General features: G+C 42.2%; 1 protein-coding gene across 1 annotated transcript; it reads right to left on the reverse strand.

Moving 5' to 3' along the window:
• Positions 1–665: 665 nt before the first annotated feature.
• Positions 666–12,280, reverse strand: LOC143161565 (cytochrome P450 2J6-like). The gene is made up of 10 exons (XM_076340651.1): positions 12,271–12,280; positions 11,156–11,337; positions 9,600–9,762; positions 7,291–7,440; positions 6,678–6,838; positions 5,783–5,959; positions 4,838–4,979; positions 3,350–3,537; positions 2,049–2,190; positions 666–844 (listed from the first exon to the last, which is right to left on the reverse strand). Exons 1-10 carry the CDS (start codon positions 12,278–12,280, stop codon positions 666–668), a joined length of 1,494 nt encoding a protein of 497 aa, XP_076196766.1.
• Between the last annotated feature and the right edge of the window lie 62 nt (positions 12,281–12,342).

Below are 12,342 nucleotides of genomic sequence, written 5' to 3' on the forward strand. Positions count from 1 at the left end.
TTACCATTTACACCCACTTTGTTTCACCAGCAGTGGGGCTCCACTCTGCAATTCTTCATCAGGGAATATGAGGCGTTTGCCTTCACTTTCAGCCTGAGTCACTAGCCTCACGCTTAAATGAAGGGTTGCATTGTTGTAGCTCTATTACTTCCAGATTCAAGCTATCATCTCCCCATGGCTCTCGGCTAAATAGACAAACCAGCTGGCTCACACCTAGCTGAGGCATCCCTCCACAACTCTGTTCCCCCATGCAACCATACCTACGGGCTCTGGCAATGCCCAGAGCCACCACCTCTGGGAAGAGCATCCCTATACTCCACTCTAGACTTGAGAATGCATGGGAATGAGGGGAAGCCCTCCCAGCACCCGGCTTTAATGTTCCGTCTCCCTCCAGTAAGATTCCTGTTGAGTTTCTAGTAAGACCAGACACCGTAACAATTTTCTATGTTTATTTCATTTGTAATACAGCAGAAAAAAAATGTACAGAGATTTTCCAGACACAGGAAAACCACAGTATTTTTCAGGGCCGGCTTCTTAGACATGCAACACAACAAGGATAGATTCACACTGAATTTGAGCTAGAAATGAAAAACATAAAAGCTGCACAAAAGATCAGCGTGCCAGCAAACCTGTGGCAATTCCTCAAATCTGTAATACCCTGCAACCTAGCGAAGAACTGCACAGAGCTTGTATGGATGGGGTTTCATTGTGCTCCCAAAGATAACGTCTGTGTTGACTTCCTTAACTCCTTCTGGTGGAGTGAACTTGAATGTCTGCAACAGGCTGCAGAAGATGATGAAAAGCTCCATCTTTGCCAGCACCTCTCCCAGACACATACGGTGGCCTGCAGAGGGAGAAGGGAATGAGCAGTCAGTCCCCACAGAGGTCTGGAACCACCACCTCCTCCCCAGCTTTTCAAAAGAGCATCGCTCAACCTCACCAAGGAACAAAAGGCTTTGCTGAATTTGACATTTTCCTCTCAGATTGAACTGACCGAACAATTGAGATGTCTGCAACCCTTCTTTGCAGGATCTGCCCAGATTATAGAAGAAGATACCTGCGATGCTTCTCAGTAGTTTCATACTTTACTTCCTAATCTATAGGACTCCCCGATTCTATGAACTGAGTTTCAGTCTCTTGATTCCAAATGAGAATGACAAGAAAGCATTTTTAGGTTCCCTCACAGCTTCCACTCAGTACAGGCTGACTTTTCTTCACTAATAGCAGTGAAAAATCAGAATATAGAGGACATTCTACATCTGACTAGACATTTTCCTACATGTTTTCAGTGAAAACAACTTGTTAAAGAAAAAGCTTTTCCCAATTTATCAATTAACTGTGTCCAGGATGTAATTTCCAGTCAGAGGAAGACAGTGACAGACCCTGAAATGTACTGGGGTTAGGGCATTCAACCTGGATGTGAGAAACCAATGTTCAAATTTCTCTTCTGCCCAATTTAGGCCAGGAACCTGAGCCTGACACTTCCACATCTCAGCTGAGGGCTCTGACAACCAGGCTATTCCATCCTGGCATGATCCTCAAGAGCTTTTGTTTGTTTAAGCTTCTATAAACTCACACACTGGGTGAAAGAGTGACTCCAGAAGCTCCCCAGGAAAGACATAGCCATCTGGGATGTATTTGATCCAGCTTCAAAATTTCTGCACCGATGAATATTGAATTACTTATACAAAATAAATCGGCTCCAGCAGAGCAGCCTGCCACAGAACAGCCACTATAATAGCATAACCTGGCATATGCAGAGCATGACGGAGGACAACAGCGTAAGGACTCGAATCCCCAAATTATTGGCAATTCTAGGGCCTTACTCCTTTTACCTTCTCTGCATTTTCACAGAAATCTAAGATCAAAGGTTTATACAATTACCAAACAACTTATTTTTGTAATCAAACATTTTTCTGGGCTGTGAAAACCATGTGCTCCTGTAGTTAGAGATTACACTCCCTTTGGCCTTCTCCGCAATGACAATAATACAGCTTCACATTCACAATCTAACCCACACAAACGGGTTCAGTTATCAGTGCACCTACCTGCTGAGAAGGCCAAGAAGGCCTCTCGGGTCACAAAATTTCCATCCTTGTCCAAGAAATGACCAGGGTTGAACTGGTGGGGGGTCTCCCAGTATTCGGGGTCAAAAAGAGCTGAGTCTATGTTTGCCATAATCATAGTGCCCTGAAAGGAAGACGCTGTTGGCTCAGTTCTGTCTCTCACACATCAAGAAGAGAAGGACACAAACAGATTCCAGCTATAATTCAGCACACTGCTGGTCACGTGGACAGGCAGCAGAAACAAAAGATTATTTTATTAGGAAAAAAAATTTTAATCTCAAACTGTCCTGAGGGGGGTTTTCTTCATAAAATAAATAAGAAAAGAAACTTCAGTATTTCAGGTTCAGGAATTTCCCTGCTGTATTCCTTCATGTCTCCTTTTTTTCCATTCTGCTAGCAAATGCAACAGAATGAGTGGTCTGCGGTTCTTTAGCACCTTGTCCTAAATCTAGTAAAATGATTTTCCCACTTCTGACAAGCTTTGACAGGTTTTGACAAATGAAGAACAAAGCACCCTGGAAAAGAAATAGTATATTTCAAATTATCTTTCTCAAGGTGGAGGTGGGAAAGGTGTGCATGACAAACACCACGGAGCAGGGCTGTGCAGGAAGATGCCTCCATGTGTGCCTTTGGGGAGGTTTGGCATGGAGGTTAAGTTTGGAAAGGCTGGACAAGTCGAAGCAGCTGGCAGAAGCTTTTTATTTGAGGTTAGGTGGCAGTTCAGAAGCTGTGGGGAAACATCTTCATTATATTTCAAATATGATGCCAGAGAGGTAATAATAAGAAAAAGAAGTCCTAAGCGAATGAAGTTGAGTAGACGCTTGGTATTGTCTCAGACATCACCAATGAAGAAAAAATTCCACCTCCCATTCGTCCACACGGCAGACAATATCCTAGCGTTAACATTCTGCTGCACCTTCCCCACTGACACCACTGTACATTTCTGGTAAGTCTTCTCTGAGGTCTTTTGAAAGTGTAAGAGCTCAAATGCTTATGAAGTATTTCAAAATCACGGACTCTTGGAAAGTAAGACTCTGCAGCACTCTCACAGAACGCTACCTGAATTGGTGTGAAACTGTGGTTTTGGCAAGCATTTTCACTCGCTGTCTGTGAGACAAAGGCACAGGCCTGAGGGCAGGGGAGGGGAAAAGTGCTGTCTGCCAGTGCTGTCACCAACAGCCGTCTGTCCTGAACTGGAGGGAAAAGGGGTTAATGGTAAACATGACTGCAAGGAACTTAACTCACGGCCAAAGACCACATTGGAATAGAAAGGGTATCTGTACCTTTGGAAGCTGATACCCCAAAACAGTTGTATCCTTCACTGCTTCTCTAGGAATTGTGATTAAAATAATGCTGCCAAAGCGCATGATCTCATGAATCACAGCATTTGTATAAGGCAGTTTTTTCCGATCCTCATAGCAGATTAGATGGGAGGGACTCAGAACGGCATCTAGCTCTCTCTGGACTTTTTCTACCAAAAAAAAAAAAAAAAAGTCCATCATAGATATAAGAACACTGTTTTGCATGAAACAGAGCTTTCATTTCCTTTTTGGATTATAGTAGTGATAGAAAAAATACAATAAGTAAGTAATTTATACTTACCATATCTTAAAATGTAAATACATTTATACAACTATCTAGTTATGATTTTACTACACTCTGGTATTTCCTAGTTTATAGGTTCTATGTTCAGATCATCTTTCCACAAGCCCAACAGATTTATTGAGCTTCATAATTAAAGTAAGGGGAGCAAACTGTAAATAAAACAAGAACTTCTTATTAGGAGATCAATTCAGTTACTCAAGCTATTATTTTTACTCTAGCTAAATACAGACTCACAGCACACTAATCAGCATGTTGCAAGGCAGCCATCGTATCAAGCTGATACACATATGTAATGCTGAGAGCTGGAACAGGGTAATATTACCAAACCATCACCAACTGTTAATCTCTTCTGGCCGTCATCTAGGCTTCAGTAAGTAACATAGCTTATACAGTCTCAGAGGGTTCAGGGTCAAACTTCATGCTTAAAAATTAGCCTAGTAATCTAAGAGGTTTTGTTTCCTTTTTATTTCATTAGAATTGAAAGGTACGTGTGTGCACAGGGCTCTGTTCTTCCAGCTTTCTAGCACCAAAAGCATGAAAAGAAGGATTTCTAGCTCTAAACCCGAGAGTCGAGAACACATACTTGGCTTAGCAGTTCATCACCTCTGAAAGCCCCGTATCAAATCATTCAAAAATTTTGAAACTAGTGTGCAACTATGCCCTTGTCTAGAATTTTCCAGTCATCTTTTTGTCTTCCCACTATTGTCTTCCTTCTCTGTTTAACATTCCCATATGTTACAATAAATATACTTATTATACAGAAATACAACTGGTGTCTCAGTTAATGAGTGCAAATAATATATTCTTATTACACATTCTGGATACCAGAAAAGCGTCACTTTTCCCTAACCCAAGCTTATATTTCACCTCGAGTGTTTTCAGCCAGACTGTATCTTCCATTATACGCTTACAGCACTGAAACAGCCTGACAAAAATAAACAAGACAAAATACAGTATCAGAAGCTGAATATCCCTGAAATTATTTAAAAATCTCTGTCTGAAAATTTTCACTGGCTTCTTAAAAGCAAAGCTCAAAAATGGGATCTTAAAAAAAAAAAAAAGAAAGCTTGACCTTCAAAAAAACTTGATCTTAACCAAAAAAAAAAAAATGTGTAACAGACAATTGTTCTACTTGAAACATACCCATGTTCGTGCCTACAACTCACCTTGGATGTCAGGATAAGCCACCATGTAGAGCAGAGCCCAGCGCAGAGTGGTGGCGGTGGTCTCTGAGCCACCCAGGAAAAGGTCAAAAACAGACTGCACCATGTTGTCCTCATCAAATGTAGAATTGGGGATATTTTTAGTCTACAGGTGTCAATGAGAAAGGTAAAATGGGTATATCTGCCTAACAGTTAGCACTGAGACAGGCAGCGATCACTATACCTAAACAAACAATATTTCTAGAGGATGGAGAAAATATAGGTACTTGAGTACAACAAAGATTTATGCAAAGATTTTCCTCAAATAAGTACATTGACACTGTTAAATTACAGGTGCTGTTGAAAGTGTCAGGTGTCTTAAGGTCCTGTTATCCTGCCTTCAAGAGTGACTTGTTGCCTTGCTGCTAACTTCCACATCGGAAAAAACCATTTCAAAGTAGTTTTATCCCACCCTTGCCACTCTCTGCACATTTGCTGGTTTCAGCTATTGCACATATATATTATCCTTTTAAAAGATTCATGCTTTTTTCCAGAGCAGAGACTGCCATCATTTTAAGATGGTTATGATAATCATACAGTACTACTTAAGCACACAAAAGCTCAGCACAAAGCACAAAGATCATAAATGCAAACATTAATAAGACACAAAGAATCAGAATTAGACAGCCATCCACATAGCTGCACCTTGGCAAAGTCCTCCCTACCGCCCACTGCCCAGCCTGCACTAAGGATTCCGCTGTATAACAACAAACCAATGTAATTAATTTATACTTCTAAAACAAGTTATTAAACTAACTATTCAAAGTTCATATTTGAATTTGACAGCAGAGTTTTTAAACTGTATCTGTAGAGCTCTGTAATAATGTTTCTATGTACGGACAACTGTAGGAAAGGTGCAGGGAATCTGTTATGGTAGAATCTGTGTCACATACAGCATAAATTACTCACTTTCTCTATCTGATCCAGGTAGAAGTCAATGAAATCTTGTGGTTCATCTGTTGTGCCTCTTTCCCTGTGGCTTTTGATTTCCTGCCTTACGAAAGAACGAACAAAATTGCAGGAAAATAATGCTTTCTGTGCAGGCCCTGGGAGGCGCTCTGCAGCCCATGGGAAAACTTCAGACATCTGTGGAGCAAGCATTCGACACTGATGCGGTAAGTTACATGACGTGAGCAAGGCTATTACAGAGATACAGCGTGGACATTTTTGGTGCTAAATTGCCGAATTAATTTCTCTAGGAAAAATACTGTAGCATCAAAGAGAAATGTTGGGTACATGTTGAGTACATGAACACGCATTAAAACCACAATTTAAAGACAACACAGTTTCCACTCTGGATTTTTTCCTATCCTTACTGCATAACTCTACTTGTATTTGCCCTGTTAATTCACCAGCAAAAGAATCCACTTTTGCAGCTAGATTTAACATGTATTAATATTAATAAATTTAATATTAATAAACGTTTATATATATTACCTTAGCACACAGGAAAAAAAAAAAAAATTCTCTTTTATTCTGATACAAAGAGTATCACCTTTTCACCTTAACAATACTGGTGTTTCCATGACAGAAAAGTTCAGCATCCCAAGCACGTCACCTTTGCTGAGAAATTCTAATAAAGATTACTAATATAATATTAATATAATAGTTTAATTATGTCAAACCCAAAGCACTGCAGGTCCAGTTCATATTCATAGTGAGAATTTTTATCAGCATTTAATGTGTATTAAATAATGTGATAACTATAATAATATATAATAATATAATTATATTGCATAATAGTGCAATAAATAACGTGCTCAATAATAAAATAATTTGCATATTAAACAAGTCATTTTCTCACATAGTAGAGGTAGCTGTTCCCAAAAGCCACTATACAATTGTATGCTTCAATCAGCTGGCGGAAGGTTTCATCCTCTAGGGAGAAACGATGTCCAAAAACCACAGCACAGATCACGTTAGAGACAGCGTGAACAATGGGGAAGGAAGGGTCGACAGCTCTTCCTGCAGACAGAGACAAGCATTCATCTCCAAAGCACTTTCTCTATCTCCTTTGCTATTTTGGAAGCAAGATCACAATGACATTTTATAATAGATGTCCTCTATGCTATTTAGACTGTTACGCTCCAAAACCCAAAATTCACTGGCGAACATAACAAAAGATAAACCTCATTCAAAAATGAGGACAGGAAGGCCTCAAGTCATTAACTCCCAGCCTTGGTTTTTTTGTTTGCCTTCTTTTTTCTTTTTTTAAATCTTCATCTTGGTGTTGATACCAAAATACACATTGCTGAGGTCTGACTGTACAAACAGTTTTGACTGCACTCTAAACCTAAGCTGTGCTCCAAACCCATTCTTTTCTGGAGCAAAAATAGTCTTTACCCTTAGTGTCATGCAGACTATGTACTATGTCAAAAGCCCAAATGCCGTTCCCAAGCACCTTGTCAATGGCATACCATCTTTGTCCCTGAAGAACTCGACCAGATAACGGGCCTCGGTTTGTATCCCACGCTCCATTCCTTTATTGCCCATTCCCAGTTTTCGGAGAGCTCCAATTCCGAAATGTCTCTGATGTTTCCAGATGAGACCATTTGAGACCAGGATACCTTCAGCCATCAAGAATCAATTTTATGTCACGTTAATGTTCAAATAATAGTAAACGACATACACACTGAGAGTCATCTTCTCATCATGCTGCCACTCACGAAGAAGAGAGCCACGTCAGGGCAGGGTTCTTTTAATTGTATTTTGTTAGAGACAGAGAAACCACCTTGGTTAATATATTGCCACCCCTGCAAAAAGCCCACTCAAATCTCAGGACTCACACACCTGCCTTCCAAAACTAGTCCTATTCTTTCTGAAGCACCCAAGAACAGTGGTCATTACTCGAAACTCCACCCAGCAGCCGGCTACAAGTTGCAAAGGCAGTGAGGGATGGTGCTGCCTTCTATTTGCCCGTGCTTTGAGCAGAAATGAATCTAAACCCTTATTCACATAGAAAGGCTTATAGCCCAGCTCAGGCAATCTCTTTCAAGATCTCATTTATTATCTTGTACAATCTTCTAATACAATTAACACTAACTCGTAAGCTATGTTTGCCAGCGTCCCCCTATGGACATTGTGTTCTTGCAGACGTTGCCACAGGAGCGGCAAAGACAGCTTTCCTCAACAAACAGTAAGTTCAGGTTTCTACCGCCTGGAAATACGATGGTGTCTCTCACCAAGCTACTCATAGCCAACGGAGATTTCTGCGGAGCTCATTGGGGAGGTCTGCGCGTTTCCTATGCTTGTGCTTCTTAACCTTATGCAAACCTTCTGGAGATCATCACATCTCCCTGTTGGTAGTGCTTCAAAAAGAAAAACCCTTTAATGGCTAGAGTTGATAACTGGTTCTGGGCACATGTTGTCTGTGCTACACAGTCTCTGGCTTCTCGGGGATCCTGCTTTTACCAGGCTGTTTATACCAGATATCGAGCTCTCGTCCTGGTCCAGGTCCCTCCTGGAAAGACGATGAAGCCAGGGCAAGAACCACCTAGCAAGAACCAGAGTAGGAAGAGCAAGCTTTAGCCAATCTACAAACAGCTTCCTAGGACCAGAGGTCTCACTGTGGGACAGGAAGGAATCCCGAGCCCCTGTGCCGTGAGTCTGTGTTCTAGCAGACAGCCCAGCATAAACCATTTAATCCACGTGGTGGGGAATCACTTCCCTCCACCAGTCTAGCCCACACTTCCCCTGGGAAAGCCAGCTTGCTCCCCAAGACAGCTGCTTGACCACAGTCTGGAATAACTCTCCCCTATTCCTTCTGTTGTCCCGGGAGCCTGAGCTAGCAGAAAAGGAGCCAACCCAACAGGCAGGTATTTGTGTTGCTGAGAGTTGCCAACTTGCAGCTGTGCTGCAGCTGTTTGTTAAAGCCATCCCTGCTACAAATTGCTAGTGCTGGGGCAGCTTGTCACAGCCCAGCTGCTTTACTCCATGTCACCCAGATAAAAGGTGACAATAAAGACCCTTCCAAATGGAATGAAATGGCCCCAGACTTAATAATCTCTATTCCTTAGAGATGTTTTTCTCTCCTTACATTAGCTTGTATTATAAATTAAAGCTTTCCAGGTTGTAGTCCACATGCAGCAAAGCCTGACTGAGGATAAAGGCATCTGCTCTATATCCTCTGGATAAGAGGCTGGTGGAAACAAGTTCAATCATTTCTGTTCTAAATGCAGCACCCTCTTTATTCTCCATCCACCGTAGTTCAGCAGCGTCTGATGTAAATGACAGCACAATAAGAAGCGCTGAACAAGGATATGTTGCACCTACAGTCTGGCTAATACATTTAAAGCTCCAGTGACCTTCCTGTGCCTTCAGACTTCCCAAAAGGCTAGACCTTGTTCAACAGCTCTGTACCTGCTTTCCTTACAGCAGCCTTTGCTGTAAACAAACGACTGGAGCATAAAGAGTAACTAAGGCTTGGCCTGCAGAGGAGGCTGCAAGCTCCAGATTATTTCAAATCAGAACACACACTTAGACAACGCTACAAATAGACAAGCAAGACCTAGCTAGGTACAAATATTGCTGCTCTGATGAGATTCTGAAATACCTGTGTGACAGTGGGACTCTAGAGACAACTTAGAGGTATGCTGCAGAATTATATCATTCACCCTGAGCAGACAGAACGGGTGAATTGGGAACTAAGGGCTTGTCAGTAAGGAAAACATGAGAGGAAACAAAGTCAGTCAAGGATGAAGTCCTTCTACAGATATGAACATCTTACCCTTTCCATTTGCCATTCTGTTGAAGACATGGGTCTGTAGTCGCCCAGAAACATCCTCTGAGTTGGTGGTGAGACCGTCCTTCACGGCTTGGAATCCATAGAGCACCACCATGGGTTTGTGACCCAGCCACAGGGTACAGATGTTGCCATAGATCTCTGCCAGCTGTAGGTTAGATCAATGCCAAAAAAATACCCATGGGAGAAACATCAACCAAAATGCACACAGGTTGGGCTGCTCTCTTCCAGCATGACATTACTCAGGGGTTCAGGAAGTGAAAAGGGACAGTGATTTTGTTTTGCAGTGAGAGTGCTTACCACAGTAAGGTTCTGGGCTCTTCCTGGGAACCCACTGTTCACAGCAATGTGAACGATAAAATAACAGATGCTCTCCCGCTTTCTAAAACTTGGCCTGGGTTGCCTTTGCAATATTAACGATTAGGAAAATGCCCCTGACCGAGTGTTTACAGATCTGTATTAGGTTTCACATGAAACTTCACCTGCCCATTCTCGATTACATTTTTCAACTCCATATTTCATTTCCCCAGCCAACAACTAGAACTTCTTGAAATTACATATTCCAGGTGTAACTCTCCTTCTGGTACTGCAGACTTCAAGTTTCAGTGGCAGGACCTCTTCCCCTCTTACACAGAAGTACTGTCAACTGAGGCATCTGAGCATAGATCCCACCTCTGCTTGGCCAGTGATGGGGACTGCTCTCAGGCAACCCTGTGGGTATTCAGCAAGGACAAAGTCCCTGACTCTAGGCAAAGAAACAGTACAGCTCTGTCCTCCCACAGGATGAACATGTACCCATCAGAAAAATTTAACATCGAGGTCTCTTAAGTTCCCTTTTCCCGAAGCTAACATTCTCCAGCTGCAGCCAGGTACCCCCGACACGCAGGTTGCACTTAGCACCTAAGGAAAGGTTGCGACTTGAAAAATATATCAACACATTGGATTCTTTCGTGAAATTTTTGCTCAGTAGAGGATGTTGAGCACTGAAAGAACCTGTATGAATATGCTTAGCATGACCTAATTCTTCCCATCAGTTCCTTCCTTTCACCATCATTTACATCCTTAGCTCACCTGCAAGGAGCAATTCCCAGACTGGACTTCAGAAAAACAATCGAGCTAAGGTTTTGGCTGCGTATGGGATACAATCTTGTTTCCATCCCATGATAGCAGAAGACATACTGGTGTGCTTTTCACATCTTCTGAATTCAAGACACCTTGTTTTAGAAGATGCGCCTGTGGTAGGAAATCTCAGAAACACTTTTTTCTTTCAAAGCAAAAAGCCTCCCTTAAAAACAGAAGTCTTTTCTGAGGGAAAATTACTGTCTTCAGTTCTGTTTAACTTGCACACATATTAGCTTTCACATGAATTAGACTCTCTGCAGATTTTACTTAACTTGTTTAGGCACTTAATTTAACTTCCATGATTCACCTTCCCTTAGGATTAAGTTCTCCCTGCCACCACATTAGCCTATCGACAGCCATCACTAGTTTTTACAGTTTTTGCCTCAATAGCTCTTTAGTTCACATCTGCAAATGCCTACCTTTTTCAGGCTCCTATGATCAGCTCTAAAATTTATCCGCCAGATGCTTCCAATGATGGGAAATGGGGTTGGTCCAGGAGGAAATCCACGACTTTTCCATTGCAATTTCAGGAACTGCGCACCCAGAAGAAACAAAACCAGGGAAATGAGAATTACACTTATCATCATTTCACACCTCCAAACTACTCTATCACTGAGAAAACTGCTATGAATCTGTCTGTTGAAATGACTCTATATTGTTTTTCTTAACTCTTCCCTGTCACATTTAAGCTTTCTGAATTTTTCTCCTCCCTTCTTTCCTACCACTCTTCCTGATCCCAGAAAATGAGGAGCGTTCCCATTCTTGAGTGTATTTAATACATCACTATGGTGCAATATGCTAATAGCTACCATCACTTTAAGATCCAGTAGAGGCTAGCAGGCGAGCACCTCGTTCAGAAACATCCCTTTGAGCAATCAGTTTGATGGAACATGTCACTCAAAGCACTGACTACCTGCAAGCCAAGAGCTCAGATACGACTGTCATCCAGGCACTGTGTACACAGACAAGGACAGGAGCGCTCACCAAGTAGCATTCTCGGGGCAGGGGCAAAAGGAAGCAGTCAGTAGCCTTGTGTAAGAGTGGTTGCAAATGCAGATTTGGGAACCAAGAGCAAGGAGGTGTTGTAATCTGAGTTTTCACAGTAAACAATACAGATGAACTGCAAATGGCACAGTGAAGAATCAAACGTAGCTAGTACTAGTAACAAAAAGCATAACAGATCTCATATGCAAAGAAAGACCAAGTTCATCATATCTCAGGAGACACCACTGAACTTTCTCTGGAAAGATTCTGAAGATTCTGATGGAATCAAAATCTTCTTCCACCCACCAAAGGCCTGGCTGCACCCCGATCCGCACTTTTCTGAGCTCCTCAGGTCTACACACCAGAGCTTACCACCCATGGCTGGCCTGCAAGCACAGTGCGCCTGGAAGAAGCCAGCCAAGTGCCTCTCCCAGCTCCCTACACTGCAGGGGATACTCAGGGAAGCAGACTGAGAAGGGCTACTTCAGACCCAGCGTGGCTGGACCGTGGATCAGTGTGCCCCAAGCACCATTTTCTCTTTTCCTCCAGCCCCTTACCATGACTGGTTTAAGACTAAACTCCAGTGCAACAAGGGAGCTAAGAAAATTACAGGATTTTACAA

This window comes from Aptenodytes patagonicus, chromosome 6, assembly GCF_965638725.1.
Source record: "Aptenodytes patagonicus chromosome 6, bAptPat1.pri.cur, whole genome shotgun sequence".
In the NCBI taxonomy this organism is placed as follows: domain Eukaryota; kingdom Metazoa; phylum Chordata; class Aves; order Sphenisciformes; family Spheniscidae; genus Aptenodytes; species Aptenodytes patagonicus.

Bases quoted from the DNA above. Each gene is read 5' to 3' on its own strand.
- LOC143161565 (XM_076340651.1), bottom strand. The intron at 6,839-7,290 runs GTATGCCATTGA...CTCTGTCTGCAG, and splicing joins GTTCTTCAGGGACAAAGATG to GAAGAGCTGTCGACCCTTCC. The intron at 3,538-4,837 runs GTGAGTTGTAGG...TTTTTTTGGTAG, and splicing joins GGCTTATCCTGACATCCAAG to AAAAAGTCCAGAGAGAGCTA.